Raw genomic sequence first — 23,291 nt, 5'->3', positions numbered from 1 at the left:
GCCTTATTAATTTGTCCTAGGATAATTAAGTTATCTATTAGTGTCTGAGCTTGCAAGTTTGTTTACTTCTTGTTTTTGGTGCGTGCTTCAGATAGTTCATCTTTTATTAGCAAATTGTAAAACCATATATCTTCCCTGCATTTGTAATTGTGTAAAAGCAAGACTTAGTTTGATGATTAAAAAAATATATATATACTTTTTGGATTTGATCTCTTGTCGTAAATTAGGAAATAACGGCACAACATAAGTTCTTGTGGGAACTCCCGTTCTGAGAATTTGGAGTAAGATGCCTATGGCCAAGGGTGGAATAAGCAGAGTTCCAATGTTTTCAAGCGCGCATCAGGGCTTGGAGGTGCCATCGTAACTAGGTGGCTGTATATCGTGGTCTCCTTTGATGACATAAACAACAGCTGTATATTTAAAGACAGCTGTAACTTTTTTTGAGACTGAAGATATCAAATTTGTTTCAAGGTTTTAAGAAGATAAAGGAAAACTGAAACTAAATTTATCATGGGGCAGTTGTAGAGTGAGTGTGACCGTGAAAGGAGTTAATGTTTTTTTCGTCCCTGATGTTTGTAGAAACAACCAGTTGGTCCAGTGAAATTTGAAAAAGTTAATGTAGTCCCTGTCAGAGTGTCAGATGACTGCCGTTGAAACTTTCGGATACCCATAACATTGATATGCACATTCACCATTGAATATGCTTGTTTGAATTGCACTTCTACTTCTCTGGAGTAGATAGCCGATCAAAACACCAAGGAGACCAACCAGTACACAAAAAACTAAGAGACACCACCAGCATGACTTTTGCTAATTTCCTTTCTCATCAATTCCTGTTGATTACCATGGTAAATGACAGCAAAATGTAGACGCATGAATGAAACAAGTTAAACTAAATTATTGAATTTACTCAGCTTGAGCACTGGGAAACAAATTATGGATTAAGCACACAAAGTAAAATAACAATGCAAACATGCAATGCAGCAACAATCACAAAATAAATGAACATAAGAATAAAAAGGGCCTCAACTTAGGATTAAATTTTTATTTTCCATTAACACACATGGGCAAAAGTATTATTTTTCTCAATTTAAGGATGCATAAACTTTTGCATTCAGCATTTACATGCCCCAGATTAAAATCTCATTCACCACAAATCAAGAATGTGCAATGGGCATGTTAATTTGGCCTGAAGGACACCATTTCACACCAGTAAAATTATAAAGAGAAAATGGCAACAGAAAAAAAAAATCAAAATACAAATTCATTCCTAGAAGTCAATTTCTGGTTCTTTGGTGGCAGCATCCCCTCTAATTCAATCACTTGATAATAACAAATGGTAATCCTGAGCTTAGCAACGAAAACACAAAATAAATCAACACTGTAAAAGAAAATCCTGGACTACATGGACTGCACTTCAGCACTTCCAAAGACTCAGTCTAGGCATTCAATTCTAAAGAACAATACGGATACGATCATTCATGATTCCGGTCCAATTCCTCCTCAAGTTAATCAGAGACAATGGGCAAACTAGAGACTGTTAAAAAATGTCTTGAATGTTATCGTCCCACATACTAAGCGTCAGGCAATGGTTAATGGAATGCTTAGCTACAAAATAACTTTAGTACCACAAAATGATATGGCATTTACATCACCTAATTAAAAACAGAAATTAAATCAATTGAAATGATATAGAGGGAAACCATAAGCCTGGCAAGCTCTCAAGAAATATTATGGTATCAAAGCATGAGAAGATTAATATTAGAGAATGAGGCACAATAATATAGAATACGGTTGACGTAAAGATAATTAAACCACCAGCTCTTGCTGTAGCTTTGATTTTGTTGCATGCAGAAGTTTTTTCCTCTGTCAACTTAGAAATCATAGACCAAGCCTGCAGAAGAAATGTACATGATAGAATGGACAATCAAGGGGAAATAAAAATAATCAAGGATAATACACAAAAGAAAGTACAAAATAAAGATTGGCAACTTCATATAAAAAAAATTAAACTTCCACAAGGAATTAATAAATAAACCATTATTTGTTTGTTGCACACTTCAAAAAAGCTAGGGTCAAGCTGAAAACCAATTGTATCAGATAATTCTAATATCTAACTCATTCTCCTTCCATTAAATATTACATTTCAAGAAGGTTATGTGGTCTTGGACATTAACAACTTTGACAGCCATCAAAAAGAGAACTTCTATTGCTAAGTTAAAACAGGGTCAAAGAGACTAATTACCTCAGAGGACTTCTCTTTAGTTGCCTCCAAGATCTTGATACCTGATGTTTTTAACATAAAAATCAAATACAAAATGGTATATGAGACAAATCAACTATTCCATCACTGGTATTCTGAACTTTCAGAGAGAAAAAGTAAACAAAATTTCAAACAGACCATCATGAAACACTTACATCTTCAATAATGTAGCATTTTGATTTCCATTTTCTAGTGAAGATGCCCTAGGAGAAGATCCTTCTTCAGATCCTTCAGGGACAGGGATGGTGGATTAGCGGGAATGTAACCACCCGCAATTTAAACTCCTCAACAATTTTACCCTCCTCCTTGTTAAACTGCAATCCATCCAGACCACGTCTGAGTCCAGGAAAATTAAATACAAAATCAAATTTAAATAAAAAACAATAACAGCAGCAAAGCACACCATTTCTGCCACTATATCTTTTGAAGTGTACTATCGGGTGCAACAACACTTTGTAGGAGGAACTTGTCCTTGCATTGCAAATCAGGGGGTGTCTCTTTTTGACTTGCATTGTAACTGCCAGAGGGAAAAATCATTAAACAAAGCAGTTGGTTAAAATTTGTTGAATCCATCAATAAGCTTCCAACATAAAACACGTAAATAATTATGATTAAAGAGAAAATATTGGAATTTAACAGTAGTAAGGGCTTATGGTACATAGAAATGCCAGAGTACAATAGTTAGTGGAAATTAACAACTAAAAGAATCTGATTGATCCATCAAAATGAAATGTGTAACTTAAAGAAGAACAACAATTGTCACAATAGAAATATCTTACCTATACAATTAACTACATATTACCACTAAAAAGGTAAATCATGTTAAAACCATTGAGAATGTTCAGATTTCAGATTTCAAAATCCCCATAAAGGATGACTTCTACACCAAAGTGAAGAAGTTACTGCATACACTGACCTGTAACATTGCAGGTGCTCCTGGGCAAAATAACACCAGTATTGGGCCGAACACATATTTTTTGGGATTGGTCGTTTTAACCTATTCAGTTATTTTTCAATGAATTACACAGAAAGATAAGTTTTAAAACAAGACCAAATTAGTAATAAACAACGATTACAGCTTAAAGGAGTACCTTGAAGGCTACATAATCATCCGTCGGTTGGTCAATTGCATGGAACAAGAACTCTGCTTCTTCAATCAACTTTTTTTTCATGTGCCAGAAAATTCAAACCGAAAATCAACAAGATGAAACAATGCAGTAAACAAAATCAAAATAAAACCATTAACTTAATTACAATCAATTTATAACTCAAAACTTCAATTTCAGTATATGAATGGTGACTGGGTGATAAAAAAAATTAGGGTTATCAAATTTTCTGGGCAACCAAACAAAAATTCGTGTAAACCACGAAGGGTGCACATAACAGAAAGCCTAACGACCTATTTCAGTGATCGTCGCGTAACTTGGGAAAAAACAAGATCGAACTCTATATTAACTTCCATTACTTCTCTTTTCTTTCCTCTGGCTTTTTCTTGGAAACCAAACAGAAAATTACGAAATTCATTAAATAAATAGACTTACATGGAAATTTGAGCTCCGAGGTTGAATATTTACAAGATCTCCAGTACTCATGGCTCTATATCACACTTCTTCTTTTTTTCTTAATTAAAAAGATTATAGTATCAGAATATTATAGATTAGGGTCTGCAGAAAACCAAAAATGGTGGGATTACCAAAGCAAGAACTGAGAAGAAACCGGAAGAAACAGTTTTGACGAATTTAGATTCGGTAAAAAGAGTTTTAAGTTCACAATGACATTGATTTCTCTGACTGTTATAAGCCGTGGATTGGGATGAAGTCGGTTGATACTGTGGTTTCCTGCAGATGTTTGAGTTCGAATCGGACGGTTATTAAGGAGTTGTGATGGATGCTGTGTAAGCGCTTGTGACGCTAGATTATAGATGAAGATATAATTTCTTCGTATGGTACCTTTGTTAAGTTTCTAATAAACATGAGTAAACATGGACAGCCTGGGTATGATGAATCAGATTAAGCTAAGTACAGGACTAAAAACATCATTCATTTCATTATTAATAACTTATTCTCTACAATATTGCTTCAATTTATCCCCGAAAAAAAAAAGGAAATCAATTGGGTCTGGGAGAGGCCGACGAGGAACCGAATGTGAGAGAGCGAGAGACTCTACTAGCATTGGAAGCCTCGAGGAACCTTTTTATCACACGAATTAAGCACCAAACTGAGGGCAATTGGTACTTCAAGCTTGATAGCTCCCAAAGCATTGGCTTTAATGGCGGTACATAAACACAATGCAGCTTCAAGATCAGCAAGTCCTTCAATCAAATTACAACATTGCTTGCTGGGTTTAGTCCCAACAACCTCATAAACCAACCCTAACCAGCTCCCACAAACACCAAACTTCAACTTATCTTTAGGACATTTCTCTGGCTTCATTGGGACTGAAGGAGGTGATGGGGAAATTTTGGGAGGGCATGGAACCTTATTTGATGAAACACAAATAAACAATGTGATATTAAGCAAAATGAAAAGAGCTACTGCCTGAGAACCCATAAAGCTTATCTTTAAAAATTTATTTAAGAAACCATAACTAGTCACTGGGTATTTATAGAGAATAAAATCTTCAATAGGCTACTGGATACTGACCAAATATGTGAACTGTATCACTCTTGAAATGATAAAACTAGGTGTATGTAGCCTGAGAATAAAATTGTGGCTGACAATAGCCTTACATCTTATGGATTACTTAAAATTATCCTTTGATTTATTATTATCCAATCCTTGCTTTTTATTCAACCGTGACAAAGACTTCACCAGAATTCGAGGGCCCCTGGTTTAATCGCTTTTCACTTGTTTGTGTTGTTTCTTCAACACTGATACTGATTGGGACCTATTCCGAGGAACATAAAATACGAAATTGCAAGGTTTTAAAATCTCGAACATGGACATCGGGATGAACAAGCGCAGGTGCCAGAATCATATTGACGTTGCTAGTAAACATTTTCCACTCTGCAACTGGCGAGCCAGATGCCCCATTTCTTGAAGAGATTGAGCATACTTGTTAACCAAGTAAACTAGAAGAAATTGAAATTAACTCTTTATGAATTCAAAGGGTCAGGGAAATATCATGAAATGAAGTAATTGGAAGTGTCCGGAAAGTTATCCAATAGACAAATGAAGAGCCCAGGTCATCAATGACCTAAGTTCTCCGGAAAACAAATATCCAACTAGCCATAAAGGCTTGGACACCTGGTTTAAATATCCAATGGGTATAAGCCCACCTGGTTTGAAGGCTTCGGCACCACGACACTTGAAAATTATAAATAGAATCCCGCGTCACCCGGCAATCAACCAAATCAAAATTTAATTCCGTAACCTGCTTTTCACCAGTTTTCCCCATCGTATTGTATCGTAAACATGAGCCCTGTGAAGACCGGTGTCACGTTTATGTTAGGAGCCATGTTTGGCTCCTTCCTTACTCAAGGAGTAATACGTCGCCAGCATCACGATACCCGCGCCCGGTGGCCTTGTCCTCGCCACGCACAACAAAACAAGCCCAATCTAAGTCCAGAAATCGAAGCCACAGCAGCGAGAGTGCCTATGACTCACACACGGTCGCCTCGTCCTCGCCAACTACAAGAAGAAAAGCCTATTCCAAATCCAGAAATGGAAGCCACAACAGCAACAGTGCCTATCAGTTCATAGTTAAGCGTACATATTTTATGATTTAGTATAATAACTTGCAGTGTTTAGCCTTGCGTATTCCCCCTATTATAATGAATAAACGCTCTGATGCATCGCGCATTTCTTATAGTTGATAGTTTGAGCGTTGGCCCAAGAAATTAAGCCAGATTGCAGTTTTAATCTGGTTGAAATGTTTAATTTTACATATTACGGAAATTCAACAGGTAGTAGAATAAGTTCTAATCAGTGGTAGACCAAGTTTAGTAAGAAAACATCCTCTAGATCGGCAATAATTTCAAAGGATGAACATGGCCTCTCACTTAGTCAAACCCATTTGTAAGTCGTAATTACAAATATAACAAAAGCGGAAACTTTTTGTTCTGCCGTCTGACCTGCAAGGCTAGTCTCTACTAGGAGCATTAACGTTTAAGTAGTCTCTCTCAAGAGGCTGTTTCTCGAATCCCTGTCGTTTTTATAAGTTTGCATTTGTCTTTTCTGCTCTTTATCCAGCATAGAGCTGGGCAATATCAACCCCAGCGACTATGCATTGAAGAATCACAAAAAGAATCAGAATAAATTTAAATCCATTCCAGCAGTCCAAGTTAGGCCAATCCATTCAATACAGTTTTTGGGTTTACCTGAACCTGAACCTATCTAAACACACACTGCCTTTCAAAATGAGGCCTTCTTCAAACTCAAAACAACTCAATAATTGAAACTGAATAAAATACAAAACATAGTCTACAGCTTATACACACTAAAAAGAAAACGGTGTTGAAAACTTTCGGATACCCATAACATTGATATGCACATTCACCATTGAATATGCTTGTTTGAATTGCAGCTTCTAACTTCTCTGGAGTAGATAGCCGATCAAAACACCAAGGAGACCAACCAGTACAACAAAAACTAAAGAAACACCACCAGCATGACTTTTGCTAATTTCCTTTCTCATCAATTCCTGTTTGATTACCATGGTAAATGACAGCAAAATGTAGACGCATGAATGAAACAAGTTAAACTATAATTATTGAATTTACTCAGCTATGAGCACTGGAGAAACAAATTATGGATTAAGCACACAAAGTAAAATAACAATGCAAACATGCAATGCAGCAACAATCACAAAAATAAATGAACATAAAGAATAAAAAGGGCCTCAACTTAGGATTAAATTTTTATTTTCCATTAACACACATGGGCAAAAGTATTATTTTTCTCAATTTAAGGATGCATAAACTTTTGCATTCAGCATTTTACATGCCCCAGATTAAAATCTCATTCACCACAAATCAAGAATGTGCAATGGGCATGTTAATTTGGCCTGAAGGACACCATTTCACACCAGTAAAATTATAAGAGAGAAAATGGCAACAGAAAATAAAAAAATCAAAATACAAATTCATTCCTAGAAGTCAAATTTCTGGTTCTTTGGTGGCAGCATCCCCTCTAAATTCAATCACTTGATAATAACAAAATGGTAACTCCTGAGCTTAGCAACGAAAACACAAAATAAATCAACACTGTAAAAGAAAATCCTAGACTACGTGGACTGCACTTCAGCACTTCCAAAGACTCAGTCTAGGGCATTCAATTCTAAAGAACAATACGGATACGATCATTCATGATTCCGGTCCAATTCCTCCTCAAGTTAATCAGAGACAATGGGCAAACTAGAGACTGTTAAATAATGTCTTGAATGTTATTGTCCCAACATACTAGAGCAGTCAGGCAATGGTTAATGGAAATGCATTAGCCGACAAAATAACTTTAGTACCACAAAATGATATGGCTATTTACATCACCTAATTAAAAACAGAAATTTAAATCAATTGAAATGATATAGAGGAGAAAACACATAAGCCATGGCAAGCTGCTACAAGAAATATTATTGGTATCAAAGCATGAAGAAGATTAAATATTAGAAAATGAGGCACAATAGTATAGAAACATGGTTGACGTAAAGATAATTAAACCAACCAGCTCTTGCTGTAGCTTTTGATTTTGTTGCATGGCAGAAGTTTTTTCCTCTGTCAACTTAGAAATCATAGACCAAGCCTGCAGAAGAAATGTGCATGATAGAATTGACAATCAAGGGGAAAATAAAAATAATCAAGGATAATACACAAGAAGAAAGTACAAAATAAAGATTGGCAACTTCATATAAAAAAAAATTAAACTTCCACAAGGAATTAATAAATAAAACCATTATTTGTTTGTTGCACACTTCAAAAAAGGCTAGGGTCAAGCTGAAAACCAATTGTATCAGATAATTCTAATATCTAACTCATTCTCCTTCCATTAAATATTACATTTCAAGAAGGTTATGTGGTCTTGGACATTAACAACATTTGACAGCCATCAAAAAGAGAACTTCTATTGCTAAAGTTAAAACAGGGTCAAAGAGACTAATTACCTCAGAGGACTTCTCTTTAGTTGCCTCCAAAGATCTTGATACCTGATGTTTTTAACATAAAAATCAAACATACAAAATGGTATATGAGACAAATCAACTATTCCATCACTGGTATTCTGAACTTTCAGAGAGAAAAAGTAAACAAAATTTCAAACAGAAACATCATGAAACACTTACATCTTCAAATAATGTAGCATTTTGATTTCCATTTTCTAGTGAAGATGCCCTAGGAGAAGATCCTTCTTCAGATCCTTCAGGGACAGGGGATGGTGGATTAGCGGGAATGTAAACCACCCGCAATTTAAACTCCTCAACAATTTTACCCTCCTCCTTGTTAAACTGCAATCCAATCCCGACCACGTCTGAGTCCAGGAAAGATTAAATACAAAATCAAATTTAAATAAAAAACAATAACAGCAGCAAAGCACACCATTTCTGCCACTATATCTTTTGAAGTGGTACTATCGGGTGCAACAACACTTTGTAGGAGGAACTTGTCCTTGCATTGCAAATCAGGGGGTGTCTCTTTTTGAGCTTGCATTGTAACTGCCAGATGGGAAAAATCATTAAACAAAGCAATTGGTTAAAATTTGTTGAATCCATCAATAAGCAATTCCAACATAAAACACGTAAATAAATTATGATTAAAGTAGAAAATATTGGAATTTAACAGTAGTAAGGGCTTATTGTACATAGAAATGCCAGAGTACAATAGTTAGTGGAAATTAACAACTAAAAGAATTTGATTGATCCATCAAAATGAAATGTGTAAACTTAAAGAAAGTGAAACAACAATTGTCACAATAGAAATATCTTACCTATACAATTAACTATACATATTACCAGCTAAAAAGGTAAATCATGTTAAAACCATTGAGAATGTTCAGATTTCAGATTTCAAAAATCCCCATAAAGGATGACTTCTACACCAAAGTGAAGAAGTTACTGCATACACTGACCTGTAACATTGCAGGTGCTCCTGGGCAAAATAACACCAGTATTGGGCCGAACACAATATTTTTTGGGATTGGTCGTTTTAACCTATTCAGTTATATTGTTCAATGAATTACACAGAAAGATAAGTTTTAAAACAAGACCAAATTAGTATAATAAACAACGATTACAGCTTAAAGGAGTACCTTGAAGGCTACATAATCATCCGTCTTGTTGGTCAATTGCATGGAACAAGAACTCTGCTTCTTCAATTCAACTTTTTTTTCATGTGCCAGAAAATTCAAACCGAAAATCAACAAGATGAAAACAATGCAGTAAACAAAATCAAAATAAAAACCATTAACTTAATTACAATCAATTTATAACTCAAAACTTCAATTTCAGTATAAATGAAAGTGACTGAGATGATGAAAAAAAAACAAGGGTTATCAAATTTTCTGGGCAACCAAACAAAAAATTCGTGTAAACCACGAAGGGTGCACATAACAGAAAGCCTAACGACCTAGTTCAAGTGATCGTCGCGTAACTTGGGAAAAAACAAGATCGAACTCTATATTAAACTTCCATTACTTCTCTTTCCTTTTCCTCTGGTTTTTTCTTGGAAACCAAACAGAAAATTACGAAATTCATTAAATAAATAGACTTACATGGAAATTTGAGCTCCGAGGGTTGAATATTTACAAGATCTCCAGTACTCATGGCTCTATATCAAAACTTCTTCTTTTTTTCTTAATTAAAAAGATTATAGTATCAGAATATTATAGATTAGGGTCTGCAGAAAACCAAAAATGGTGGGATTACCAAAGCAAGAACTGAGAAGAAACCGGAAGAAACAGTTTTGACGAATTTTAGATTCGGTAAGAAAGAGTTTTAAGTTCACAATGACATTGATTTCTCTGACTGTTTTAAGCCGTGGATTGGGATGAAGTCGGTTGATACTGTGGTTTCCTGCAGATGTTTGAGTTCGAATCGGACGGTTATTAAGGAGTTGTGATGGATGCTGTGTAAGCGCTTGTGACGCTAAGATGATTAGATGAAGATATAATTTCTTCGTATGGTACGCTTTTTTAGGTTCGTGATTTTGAAAGGTTGATTAATATGTCGACCGTACTCTAATGACATAATTACCCCTTTCATAAGATGATGTTATGTTAAGATACGTTATTTATGATGGGTATAGAGGGAATGTTTGAAAGAGATGGTCAGAAATCAGTCAGAAGACTTCAAATTGTGGCATTTTGTGAAGCGGTGTGTTAGTTGCGTAAATGAGATTCTGTTTTTGGCCTCCATTTGAGAGGGAAGAGACTGTGATCTCTCTTCAATTGACTGAGGGAGAAGGTCCCTTTTCTTTCATTTGCATCTTCGAAAGCAAAACTCTATTCTCTCTTCTTCTCTCAACCAACATCAATGTATCAGTCCCTGAATAGTCGACATGTTTGGTGATCTTTGCCATCTATTGTCACTTTATGAGAATATCTTCTCCACTCCGTAAAACCTTTCAACTTCTTTGACGCTCTTTCTTCTCTATAATTTTAAGGTGCACACTGTTACAAATGTAATCCATTTTCATCGTGCTATTGGAGGAACCCATTATGATCACCCTGCCTGGACCCAACTATGTGGAGCTTGTGTGGTGGGATTTCGGGTCTGGAGTGTGGGATTCGCCGACTTTGGGGCAACGAACGTCACGGTAGTGGATAGTAAGTACACTTGGAAGGCGGAGATTTCAGTGTCCGGAAAAGAAGAGATTCGACCGGAAGTACAAATGGAACGCTGAGATTAAGAATGGGATTGACAGGAAGTTTTCGTAGGTGACTGAGATTAAGAATGGGATTGACAGGAAGTATTCATGGGTGACTGAGATTGAGAATGGGGTTGGCAGGAAGTAACTGGACGGCTGAGATTAGTGGAGCGATTGATGAGGAAGAGTCTCTGAAGAAGCATGATAATTGCGTGCACGGGTGAGATCAAATTGAAGCATCAGAGTTTCGAGGAGAAAAAATAACATGTGGGAATGTGCATTGTGGGTGCACCTAATTGAGAAGAAAGAAGGGAGCCTGTTGCCTTCGTGTGGTGAGAGATTGAAGAATTGAACAAAGGACATTATTTCCAAGACAGGTTAGTTAAACTCAAACCTCAACACTATGATTCTTTGACATTTCTCATACGCTTCATTATATAATAGTTGCTTGACTGCAAGATAACCTCAATTTATCTGATCCGACTGAAATGCCATTGTTAACCAGGCTTTTGACTAAAGGCAGAGTTTTTTAGCTAAGGTGAGGGAAAAGAAGAAGGAATTAAGTCCTCAAGATGCAGCATTGAACATACGGAGGAGCTTCAAAGAACATGTGGTCCGTGGGTCACAAGCTCTTGATCACTGCGCGAGCTGGTAGTGGCTATTGGCTAAGGCGTGGTTGAAGGAAGTTAAGAGTTTTATTTCATAATTTTCAAAATGGCCAGCAGATTAGCCGTGATGCAGAAGAAAGCCAGTGGTTCTATGAGAAGATCATCGTCCTTATCCTCACTGAGAAATGCCATAGAGGTATTAATCATTATATATTTATCAAGTATCAGCAGTTGCTTTTTTAACAGGAGCAAATTTTAAAGGATTTATTGCAAGGGCTAAAAGTTATAATTATGCCTTTCCCATAGATTTCTAATTTCCAGCTTTTTCCTATTTGTTAACTATAATTCAGTATTTAGGGTGCCGATCTTATAGTTCTAGGAAATAAAAATCAATTCTAAATGAGCTAGAGCCAATTCTTGACTTGGTTGATCGGCATCCTCCAGGGGAAGAGGATCTACTAAAGAGGAGGAAGCTTGATCTACCTGAAAGCCTGCAGTCAAAATAAAATCGCAGTGGGGGTGGCAGAGGTGGTTCAAATGCTTTATTTCTCGCCTTATTAATTTGTCCTAGGATAATTAAGTTATCTATTTAGCGTCTGAGCTTGCAAGTTTGTTTACTTCTTGTTTTTGGTGCGTGCTTCAGATAGTTCATCTTTTATTAGCAAATTGTAAAACCATATATCTTCCCTGCATTTGTAATTGTGTAAAAGCAAGACTTAGTTTGATGATTAAAAAAATATATATATACTTTTTGGATTTGATCTCTTGTCGTAAATTAGGAAATAACGGCACAACATAAGTTCTTGTGGGAACTCCCGTTCTGAGAATTTGGAGTAAGATGCCTATGGCCAAGGGTGGAATAAGCAGAGTTCCAATGTTTTCAAGCGCGCATCAGGGCTTGGAGGTGCCATCGTAACTAGGTGGCTGTATATCGTGGTCTCCTTTGATGACATAAACAACAGCTGTATATTTAAAGACAGCTGTAACTTTTTTTGAGACTGAAGATATCAAATTTGTTTCAAGGTTTTAAGAAGATAAAGGAAAACTGAAACTAAATTTATCATGGGGCAGTTGTAGAGTGAGTGTGACCGTGAAAGGAGTTAATGTTTTTTTCGTCCCTGATGTTTGTAGAAACAACCAGTTGGTCCAGTGAAATTTGAAAAAGTTAATGTAGTCCCTGTCAGAGTGTCAGATGACTGCCGTAGAGCCGCTAGGGTTGTTTTAGACAAAGTAAGGGCATTTTGGTCTGATAAATAAACATCCACCCTCGCTCCAAACACTTCACCCTCAACCCCAATTCCCCCTAGCCCACGACAACCCAACTTACCCCATCGTCGCCGGCCTTGCTCAGCCCCTGATTTTTGCGGCGTGGCTTTACCCCAAAGCCATATCGCAGCAATGTGGCGACGCCGCCTACCAGATAGCATAGGCGTAGCCATTCTTCTTCTGTGCCAGCGGTTTTTTGGTTTTTGTTTTTTATTTTTTCTGTTTTGAAGGATTTTATAAGGGAAGCGTGTGTATTTGAAGAACCTCATTATTGGTTTGATGTATGGTTTTGATTTGGGAGGTGGCTTCGGTTTTATTTTTTCCGGAATCTTATGTTTATGATGGGTGAGTTTTGATATCGTAACGGTGATAGCTTTTTTTTTTTTTTTTTAATTTCTGTTTTGGTAAAAGTATTGTGGCTGCCATGGTAGTGGTTTTTACGGGGAAAAATGCTATTATAAAAACCTTATAAAGAGAATTATAAAATGACGTCAACAAAAAGAAAAAAACAAAGAAAGAATGAAAAAAAAGAGAAAAATCATGAAGATTAAAGGATAATAATTATCTTTATATGTTTTTTTTGTATTTATCTTTATAACACTAACATTGCTTTTATGAGTTGGGTCGTTGTTGGGATCGCACTTGGCAGTGGTGGTGGCTTAGGGTTTGAAATTTTTATTGACTTTTGTTTATTAAATTTTTTCCATTCATTTTTATTATCCGATGAATCTTTAAAGTCTGAATTTTACCTTTAGTATTCGTGCTCTCTAATAAGACAAACAAAGCATTATAGGCGTTTCATAACGCAAGCATTCACAGATACTCAAATTTTCTGATGTCAGGGACTAAACTGACACTTCCTTCAAGCCTCAGGGACGAAAATGTCATTAACCCAACCGTGAAAGGGGTACCATAGTAAATAAAAAAAATGGATGCCAAACTTTATAACCCAAGTTAGTTATATGAAGAGACATTTGGTGAGGGCAGTGACCGGAGAGAATATGATAAATCGAAGAGTAAGCGACATTTTCCCACCCAGGTTATGGCGAATCTACAAGTTCCCACCTTTCATAAATTTGCAGATTTTCGCTCTTAAATTAACATAAAACGTAAAATAATCATTTCAAAGATAAAATTTTTAAAATAACCTTTTACTTCTCAAATTCACTCAATTGGGGATTTCAGGACATTCTAACCTGTTTCTGGCATAATCGACCCATCCCGACACCACCATTACAATCCCTTCAACCCACCACACATAAAAACCCCTAACCTCCCAGCCTGATTGAACCTCCCAATCGCCAGTCGTCACTTTTAGTGTCAATCGACGTTTCATCCAAATTTGTATAGGTCTCGATGGAAAAGTTAAAGGTTTCAGTGAGGAGGATAAGGGGATGCTAATGATGGTGTCAAAGAGGTCCAATGATGTCAAAATCAGACAAGATTTTTGGCTTGGCCGAGATCTCCTCTCAGGGTTATTTGAGAGAAATTTGAGATGTGAGGTTATTTTGAGAGAAAAATAATGGTGTTAATTTAAGGTTGGAAATTTGTAATTTATGAAACCATGGGTGGGACCTTGTAGATTAGCCAAACCTTGGGTGGGAAATTGTCGTTTACTCTAAATTGAATCACCAAACAAATTTAATCTGTCATTATCCTGTTCCTGCCCATGGTCAGACGAAATGAAAAAAACAGGAAGGAAACAAAAGCTAGAAAAAAACCTTTTGATTGGTAATTTTAGGATCTCCATCAAGATTGGTGGGTCACATTTTCTCTCTATCTAATTGACTGTTTGAATTTCTATATCCACATTCAATCCCTTCTTTGGTTTTGTAATGTCTACATTTCACTGCAATTTTCTCCACAAAAAGAACTTATCTATAGCCCAAATTCAGAAAGCGCAACACTTTCCTTTTAGATTAGATATATATTAACCATAATATTAATATAAAATAAAAAGTCCTATTATAGAGATAAAATTAATACAAATAAATAATTTTCTATAGTAGGGGAAGCGCCAACACAAAAGTGCCCTCTCGTAAATATCGTTAGTTGTAATTCTGTAAAACAAAAGAAAAAAAAAGGGCCCATTCGTACCAGAATCCACACAAAAAAGAGAGGCTATATCCTTTACAAAATTGGGAGACTTCTTAAAAACCACCAACTAATTTCTCCGATCTCCCCCTGCCACTCTCATTGGTCGCTATCACCACCATATACAAGATCAATAAAGCGGAGCCCTTTGTGGAGTTTTTTTCCTTCTATTAATTAAGCTCACCGTAATTTCAGGCACTGGAGAAGACATTGAGCGACAAGCCGTCATGCTACTCCTCTTCTTCTTCGCAATCTTAGTTGTAGCAGTGCAACCTAGTGTACTGCACCCGACTTCACCATATCCTCCTGATCCGGATGATGTTCGGGTCGACCCGGTTGGCTCAAGTACCGAATCAGGTGTCACTAGGCCATTATCAAATCCCGATTCCGGTAAGGGCAAGTACTTGCACTCAAAGAAAAACTTGGAAAGACCACCTTGTATGCTTAAGAGATAATTAATCTGTAATTTTTAGTGGAAAAATAAGTAAGACCCATTTTAATGATAATAATAAAAAGTTGAAAATATGAGATGAGATCCAGATGATGAAAAAGAGACCTTGCAAGAAAGAGAGCAGAAGAGATAGGAATCTTGTAGGGCTCTGTCACAAGTGTTACATATGTTGCCCGAACTTCTGAGCCTTGTTTGTGGCCTTTGGTTTATAAACACCACTTTTGCGCTATTAGTTATATATGGCTGGAGAGAGCGTAATTGGGTTAAGAATCCATGAAAAATTCAACTTTCTTTAAATTATTTTTAATAACACTTTGAATTGAAACAGATAGAATTGTTGTAAAAACAAGAAAGTAAAGAAGTATCTAGAACGACCGAACAAAGGCCCCATAGATGATAGATCATAAGATTCTGAACATGCACAGAGACAAAGATGGTATGATGAAATTAAGTTGGAACTTACCTGGACATAGTCACAGTCAACTAATTTGGCAGCGTCATCCAACCTAATAACATCATGGTAAACATACCTTCTTATCTGAAACATGACAAAAAGTTTAGAAACCAACGAAAAAATATGAGAAACAAAGATGGAAGGTGGAATATACAGAAGCAGAAAGGATTCATTTTTTTTTTTTTTTTCAATTGATGAGAACCTGCAACAAGCGATGAGAATTGTGGAGTGACAGGCAGTGAGGGCATATACTGGTGCAACAGTCCAAACAAAATATGTTTTTTTCGTTCTTCTTTTCTTCTTCATGAATTATGCAAGCGTTGAAGAACTTTTCAGTGAGAAGAACTTCAAACCAGCGAGGTAGAGGCGAAGAAACCAACTGTAAAATAGGATTAAATAAACACAATTCAATTAGTGAGAAACAAAGAAAGAGGAATTAGAACGGTAGAGAGAAGAGAGAGAGAAAAGAAATGGAAGCCCACCATGATATTTTGAATCTTGATGAGAGAGAAGGTTGTTTGTTCAGGATTTATGGAGATATAGCTGGATTAACCATTTATTTCACAGAGAAAAAAAAGAGTGTTAGAAAAGAGAACGGCGCCTGGCAAATGATACTGGGTGGTGTGGTACTATTACCAATGAAACAACTGGAGAGAGAGAGAGAGAGAGATTTAGCCTCATTTAAAGAGGTGTTATATCATCTTTGTGTATTACCGCAGCAACATTTAGCCTACTCTATTTTAAAACCCGGTTTTTATTTTATTTTATTTTATTTAAATGAAAATTTATTTTTTCAAAACAAAAAATAAAAACAAAGATTGGGAAGTGGGATCAAACAACTCTAAAAAACTATAGAAGAAACTAAAACCAAGATCAAAACTTTCCTTTTCTATTGCTGCTGTTTACTAAGAGCCCATGTCCCAAAAACCCTAAAACTATAAACATTTGTCTCTTCATGTATGGTTCACTTGGTGGTTCTGTTTCTCTCTCTCAGTGGAGCTAACTGCTAAAAGACAAGACCAGAAACAGTGACTTTCCTCAGTTTTTTTCTGTGGAAATCTGTAAAAAAGAAAGAAAAAAAATGTGGCAAGTGGGATTAGGGTTCAAAAAGTATGTTTTTTTTCCTTTCGAGTTGTATTTTTGTTTTACACATTGTTTGTAAAATGGCACTGCTTCCAGATCCGTATACAAAATTTGCTCCGGTATGCAGTGGTTGAACAATGAAAGATCACAATAATTAATTTATGTTCATTCCGTTCGATATCATGATTGTACAAATTAGAAATGTTTCTGCAGATATGGAATATATTTTTATTGAAGAAGACCAAAAAAAGATGAAGAAAAACAAAGATAAGAAATCGGTAAAGTTCTTTATATTGTTATTAACCTCATGATGTGTCTTAGCAATGCCCACACGATGAAGTGTCTACACATTTAAAAGCAATAGAAAGATTAGTTCATTCTAGTTCATGAAACATCATGTGAATGGCTTATACTGCATTTATGAAGGAAAAGAAAAATGGGTAAGAGATACGTTGGCTTTAAGATGGGTGGTGCAGACAAAGAGGGCTTATGAGATAAATATTAACCGTACGCATAAGCAAAAGTAGCAGGTTGTAGGGCAGCTCTGCGCCAGAGCAGGAGGCACAGCTGCTTATGTTTAAACAATAGCATCATATCCACAGTGTACTAACCAGATCCTCCTTTATTGCATGAATTGACTAAAGCACACCTAAAGTTTAAGGTGTTTGTGGTAATCTTTCCAAGCGCTTTCTCCAAGAAAGCAAATGTCCCCATTGTTAATCATTTCTGGCAAATTTAGACCCATACTCTTAGTTATCTTCATTAAGCTCTTTCTCTTTGATATGGTAATTTAGATGAGCATTCTTCAAAACAAGGTTCAGTACAGTGTAGCTTAATCAAAATCAACTGCTACCCAGTTATAATAAACCTGGAGATGAGTTTTTGCCAACTACAGCAATGGCAAATTAGCTGTAAGTTAACGAGAGGCTGGTTGTTTGAAACACAAAAATAAATTTCCTGTACCTACTAAAAATGTAAAGTGACAGAAATTTTTATATTTAAATTTATGTAAAGATCTATAAATGGAAGACAAATAAAGACAAAAACAAAAGCTTCACAAAGCTCTATGAGAGCAAGACTAAGACGGCATATGTCCTGCAAAGTTCATATCAAAATGAATGCTGCTCAGGTGTGTTGTTCAACTTATTCATACATGACAAATTCAAATCCCCTAATTCTCGCCAGTCCACAAAATCTGACTCTTCCTGCCCACTTAACCATACTAAAATCCTTTATTTCATCTTTTTAGTAACTGCTCATTTGATTACAAAGCAAAGAATATCTGGTTCTGAGAAAAAATCAATGAAAAGTCTTTGATAGCCTTAGCTAGGTTGTTTTAGGTCAATATAGACAGGCTATGGGAACGGGATTTTCCGCCTAAAACAACCCAAACCAGTTTGATTGGTTTTGGGGCATGGCTGGAGATGTATTGGGCTACCTAATCAGGATCAGATATTTGATGTTTTGGGCCTGTAAAGACAATTGCCTATCTGTTAACAGCATCATGAGCCCATCCCAGTTTGAGTTATCTTGGACATTTTTGTTCACAGGTTGTATTTGAGCCTACCCGATCCAAACCAGTGTAATGGATTATGTACAATTCATGTGGGCCTGAGTGGGCTAGCTGCGGTCTCGCCACCGCCATTCATTTTTATTCTTCAATATTCAGAAAAAAAGATAAAGTACAGAAATCAAGTCTGCTCTGATGCTCATTCATTCATTCATTCATTCATTTTCTCAAATACTTGTTTACTCAGACGTCACAGTTATGCAATTATGTGAGGCTGACTGGTCTCCGAACAGACGAATAGAGGGCCACCATGACCGATTGCTTAATCAATATTCACCAAATCTCCAAAATTATAATCACTGATATTAAAAATAAGCCCACAACTGGATAATATAATAATATGGACACACAGCTGAACACAGATTCATCACTTAACACTGATATATGGTGGCACCATTATATCAGTTGTCAACTGATTCAGTTATTTTACTCCATTTCAACGCAACAACCCCTTACCTACGCTCACCAATCATGCCACTAATTTTCACCAAATAAATGAATAATCATCCACTCTATTTTGAGTCAACTCTTTGCTTGGAGGAATCTATACACTCTTAAGGATAAGTCCAATTAATCTATCAAACTGATCACATAAATTTCATATTATATCCATTATTCACGTTTTCTGGGTAGTTCTATTTTTAATTTTCCAACTTCCAGGTTGTCTTTGAGAGGGACAAAGGCAAAGGAAGACCTCCCTTCAGGACGGCAAAAGTAAACCACTAAGAATTGTCTGCTAAAAGCATCACACATGGTTTAAAGGTTTCATAATTTGTAAAGTTGAGTTGATATCATTTCAACATAAGCATGTACAGACTACAGAGTAGAAAACTTAGGGAGGTGTTGGCTTTACTGGACCCGTGAAATGATAACACAGCAATGAACACACGCACATGCATATAACATATCATTAAATCTAACAGTGACAAGAGTTTTCTTCTTTTTGTAAATTCCATATGTATAAACCAATCAAGAACCATTTATTTTTTATCACTTCTGCCTAACCTGATACGATGTTATACCTACCCTGGAATAGTCAGAAGATCAATTATCAAAGCCTTGGAAGTGGAATCCCCATTAAAATTTTTGAAAAGGAAATAAGTGGGTAGTGCTCAACTTCAGTTTTTAGGTGCCATTCAATGTTCAGGGTCCTAATGATTTAGTAAATAGATCTGTAAAATTGGTTAATATTCCTGCATATTATTTGTCTATCTGGGTTAATATTCCTGGGAATTTAACTTAACTATATGTTGAAGTGCCATTCACGCCATCATAATTACTGTTTTTTGATAAAGAAGAAAATAATACAGGTGACAGTCACCAAAACAAGCGACACCTACCCGGCCAATATAGTTTTCCTCTTATTACCGTTAAGTGTTAACTAAATTCTTTTAAAAAAAAAAAGTCCGCTGAACTGAAGGAGTAGAAAAAGAAAAGAAAAATACTGAAATAAAATAGCAATATAATAATAATAATAATTAAAAAAAAGAAAAGTTAAGAGCAAGAGAAGCCGCATACCTTCCTTCCAAGACATCCAAAGAACAACACCACCACCACACCACGGCACCAAAGCAGTAGCAGTAGCAGCAGTACAACTCAAGACTTTTTCACTCTTCTCTTTTATTTGTTTTTGTAAAGTCTTGAGTACAAAAAAAGCTCTATTTTATTCTCAAAGAATAATAAAGAGCAAAGCAATCTTTGCCATGCCTGAGATTATGGATGGCTCCTCTGCAATAACAACAACAACAACAGCTAAACCCCCACAAATCTCTGAAATGTTTCAGAAATTTGCACTTGCTTTCAAGACCAAAACCTTTGAATTCTTCGCTGATGAAGATGATCATGATCCTTCCGATTCCGAAGGTTTTGCTCTCCTCGACTCCACGGAAGACTTTATCACCGACCAAAAAGTCGTCGTGATCAAGCCTGACCGGCCTCACAACTTAAGGGAACTTTCGCCACCCAAATCGCCAAATTTAGGTGCTAAAGTTACAGAGACCCAGTTGGTGAAATCTGAACAAACGCACAAAAAGTCTTTTGTGAATATCCAGATGACTCATACCTTGATTTCTTCAGTTTTTGCTACCGTTTCGTCTTTTGAAGCTTCGTATCTTCAGTTACAGACAGCACATGTACCGTTTGTTGAAGAAAATATAAAGGTGGCTGATAGGGCTCTGGTTTCACATCTTCAGAGACTATCTGATTTCAAGAAATTCTTTAGGGATTTTTTTAAAAGTCCTGATTTTGTTGATTCAGAGGAAGATTTGGCTATTGGGTCTCGCTTAGAACATCAAGTGCAAGAGAATCAAAGCAAGTTGAGAACTCTAGGAACTGTTTCCGATCGCTTACAAGAAGAGATTGATCAAAAAGATAGCCAAGTTGCTGCTTTGAGGAAGCAATTGGGTGAGATTCGTAACTGTAATTCAAAGCTTTCGAAAAAATTATCCAATAATTTGAATTCATCATTCGATGTTCTTCTAACTCTTAGGGTTTTTGATTCTGTGCTACATGATGTTTGTAGAACAACTCATAAGTTTACTAAGATTTTGATTGATTTGATGAGAAAAGCTGGGTGGGATTTGGATTTGGCCGCCAATTATGTTTATCATGATATTAATTATGTCAAGAAGGGGCATAACCGTTATGCGTTTCTGTCATACGTTTGTCTTGGGATGTTTCGAGGTTTTGATTTAGAAGGATTTGGTTTTTGTGAGAATGATATTATGTGTAATGGGCACAATTCAGAATGTGGTAAAAGTACTACTTCATTGAAGCAATTACTTGAGCATGTATCTTGCAATCCTTTGGAGATGATCACTAGGGATCATAAATGTGAATTCTCAAAGTTTTGTGAAAGGAAGTACCAAGAGCTTATTCACCCTACAATGGAATCATCGATTTTCAGCAATTTGGATCAAAATGAAGCGGTTTTGAGTTCGTGGAGATCACTCAGTGAATTCTATGAGTCATTTGTTAGTATGGCTAGTTCGATATGGACTCTTCATAAGTTGGCCTTCTCATTTGATCCTGTAGTTGAGATTTTTCAAGTTGAAAGAGGGGTTGATTTTTCTATGGTTTACATGGAAGATGTTACAAGGAGGAGCAGTTTGATGGGTAAAGCTAGGGCAAAGGTGGGGTTCACAGTGGTTCCAGGTTTTAAGGTTGGGAGGACAGTGATTCAGTCTCAGGTTTATATATGTGGCTTGAAGTGTACAGAGTAGTTGTTCCTGATTTCACCCAGTAGAGAGTCAAGAACTAGATGTTCATCCATGTCAAAATCAGGAAAAAGGCAAACGTGGGTTTGACAGAGGTTCCAGGTTTTGGTTTGAATCTCTGCACTATAATCTGTTGGGGTAGGGATTCCCGGGATACCATAGTGATACCTGAATCCTAAGGATTCAGTCGGGAGTATAATGGATGTTGTTAATTACTGAGCATTCCAAACTCCTTCGTGAGCTATCTCCTTGCGGCACTGGGCACAGCAACTGACTGTGTTATGACAGCTCTTTCGGCTACATTCTGATACTAAGCTATATCCCAATCTGGGTTGTGAATTTTCTTTTCTTTTCTTAGGTTTCTTATGTTTGAGTCCTTAGTAGAAATGCTTGTAAAGCCTTTTTTATTTCTTTACTTTCATTTGTTGTTAGTTTGTGAGTTCTTCTTAACACAAGAAATACGGTACCAATGTATCCATATTAGATTATCTGATATATAACAGTCTGACTTTAAATCGGAGATTGTATCATGAATAATTCTGTTTGTAAGATGTCTTGGTTGGAAAGAACTGTCCATTACATTTGCTTGAGAGAACCAAATTTTAACATATTTTCTTTCTGTTTCTTGAGCAAAGTGGACTAACACATTTATACCATGTTTTATTTGAAAGTAATTATTCTATGAACAATCATTTTTAGTATTTTGTTTTGATGGGTTAGGAAAACTTTTTGTATCTATGCTAACCCTCTTGTGGTCTTTAGAGGTGCTATGCTGAAGTTAAACTTCTGGTCTGTGCCAGATGGGTATATTGAATATTTCTTATTTATCAGTTGTAATATGAAGTCTAAAGTGTGCAGAGAGTACTATTAGCTTGGATTTTCTGCGTGTTTCTGGTTTCACCTACGACTGAAAGACCTTCCTTTCGCTCAAGCCTTATGTTAGTAACTTCTTTCATTTGATGAATTTTGCCTCTCAACACCTTCAGACCATTGTAGAGGATCATTATAGCATGGTTTCATTTGATTTTCTGATTAATTTATGATAGCTCTCCTGGATTGAATTTGATTTTCTGATTTATTTATAACACCTCTCCTGGATTACTTGAGCCAGAGTGAGATCTAATCTCTTTTTGCAGCTGTTCCCCACTAGAAATTACAATCTGCAACCTTGTTTTGCGTGGAATAAAGCTACCATTGCATATCATTTATTTATACGTTGATGATTGGTTCTGTTCATATGACAGGAATATGTTGAATCGTTTGCATTGTCGATCCCATTGGATATATTATAGTTTTCTGTTTGGAACATTTGTTAGTGGACGATTATATATTTTAATATCAAACATCTTGACCAATATAATCAACTACTCATAGTTTAGTATTTTCAGTATTTTGCTTTTGCTATATACTTTTGTTTGTCTCTGGGATGCAAATTAACTTTATTAACGTCCTTTTTAAAATTCTTTTCAAGTACATACGCTGATATTTTAACAGGG

At 36.1% G+C, this 23,291-nt stretch overlaps 4 protein-coding genes and 1 pseudogene across 4 annotated transcripts; 1 reads left to right on the top strand and 4 right to left on the bottom strand.

Moving 5' to 3' along the window:
* Positions 1–636: 636 nt before the first annotated feature.
* On the bottom strand, positions 637–3,855 carry LOC116128082 (annotated as a pseudogene).
* A 431-nt stretch (positions 3,856–4,286) lies between these two features.
* On the bottom strand, positions 4,287–5,272 carry LOC116128136 (putative lipid-binding protein At4g00165). Its single transcript, XM_031413821.1, has one exon. The coding sequence runs from the start codon at positions 4,810–4,812 to the stop codon at positions 4,429–4,431; it is 384 nt and encodes a 127-aa protein (XP_031269681.1). The 5' UTR covers positions 4,813–5,272; the 3' UTR covers positions 4,287–4,428.
* Positions 5,273–6,510: 1,238 nt separating this feature from the next.
* LOC116128135 (vesicle-associated protein 1-3-like) lies at positions 6,511–10,210 on the bottom strand. Its single transcript, XM_031413820.1, has 8 exons — positions 9,961–10,210; positions 9,499–9,569; positions 9,319–9,400; positions 8,790–8,905; positions 8,537–8,698; positions 8,360–8,401; positions 7,924–8,001; positions 6,511–6,904 (listed from the first exon to the last, which is right to left on the bottom strand). The coding sequence occupies exons 1-8, from the start codon at positions 10,010–10,012 to the stop codon at positions 6,791–6,793; spliced, it is 717 nt and encodes a 238-aa protein (XP_031269680.1). The 5' UTR covers positions 10,013–10,210; the 3' UTR covers positions 6,511–6,790.
* Positions 10,211–14,934: 4,724 nt separating this feature from the next.
* On the bottom strand, positions 14,935–16,557 carry LOC116128066. The gene is made up of 5 exons (XM_031413736.1): positions 16,410–16,557; positions 16,130–16,306; positions 15,937–16,011; positions 15,579–15,716; positions 14,935–15,482 (listed from the first exon to the last, which is right to left on the bottom strand). Exons 1-5 carry the CDS (start codon positions 16,410–16,412, stop codon positions 15,153–15,155), a joined length of 723 nt encoding a protein of 240 aa, XP_031269596.1. The 5' UTR covers positions 16,413–16,557; the 3' UTR covers positions 14,935–15,152.
* Positions 16,558–20,146: 3,589 nt separating this feature from the next.
* LOC116128192 (protein GRAVITROPIC IN THE LIGHT 1) lies at positions 20,147–22,312 on the top strand. Its single transcript, XM_031413892.1, has one exon. The coding sequence runs from the start codon at positions 20,284–20,286 to the stop codon at positions 21,799–21,801; it is 1,518 nt and encodes a 505-aa protein (XP_031269752.1). The 5' UTR covers positions 20,147–20,283; the 3' UTR covers positions 21,802–22,312.
* Positions 22,313–23,291: the final 979 nt, after the last annotated feature.

This window comes from Pistacia vera, unplaced genomic scaffold, assembly GCF_008641045.1.
Source record: "Pistacia vera cultivar Batoury unplaced genomic scaffold, PisVer_v2 Contig197, whole genome shotgun sequence".
NCBI lineage: Eukaryota > Viridiplantae > Streptophyta > Magnoliopsida > Sapindales > Anacardiaceae > Pistacia > Pistacia vera.
The sequence above is the reverse complement of the archived record's forward strand: the minus strand, read 5'-3'. Positions and strand labels throughout refer to the sequence as shown.

Excerpts from the sequence above, each read along its gene's own strand:
- LOC116128136 (XM_031413821.1), bottom strand. The coding sequence starts at position 4,812 with ATGGGTTCTCAGGCAGTAGCTCTTTTCATTTTGCTTAATATCACATTG.
- LOC116128135 (XM_031413820.1), bottom strand. The coding sequence starts at position 10,012 with ATGAGTACTGGAGATCTTGTAAATATTCAACCCTCGGAGCTCAAATTT. Across the intron at positions 9,570-9,960 it reads CTCGGAGCTCAAATTTCCAT|TTGAATTGAAGAAGCAGAGT; the intron begins GTAAGTCTATTT and ends ATGAAAAAAAAG. Across the intron at positions 8,906-9,318 it reads GAGCACCTGCAATGTTACAG|TTACAATGCAAGCTCAAAAA; the intron begins GTCAGTGTATGC and ends CCCATCTGGCAG.
- LOC116128066 (XM_031413736.1), bottom strand. Across the intron at positions 15,717-15,936 it reads TTGACTGTGACTATGTCCAG|CCATATATAACTAATAGCGC; the intron begins GTAAGTTCCAAC and ends CGCTCTCTCCAG. Across the intron at positions 15,483-15,578 it reads TCTGCTCTCTTTCTTGCAAG|ATTAATTATCTCTTAAGCAT; the intron begins GTCTCTTTTTCA and ends TAAAAATTACAG.
- LOC116128192 (XM_031413892.1), top strand. The coding sequence starts at position 20,284 with ATGCCTGAGATTATGGATGGCTCCTCTGCAATAACAACAACAACAACA.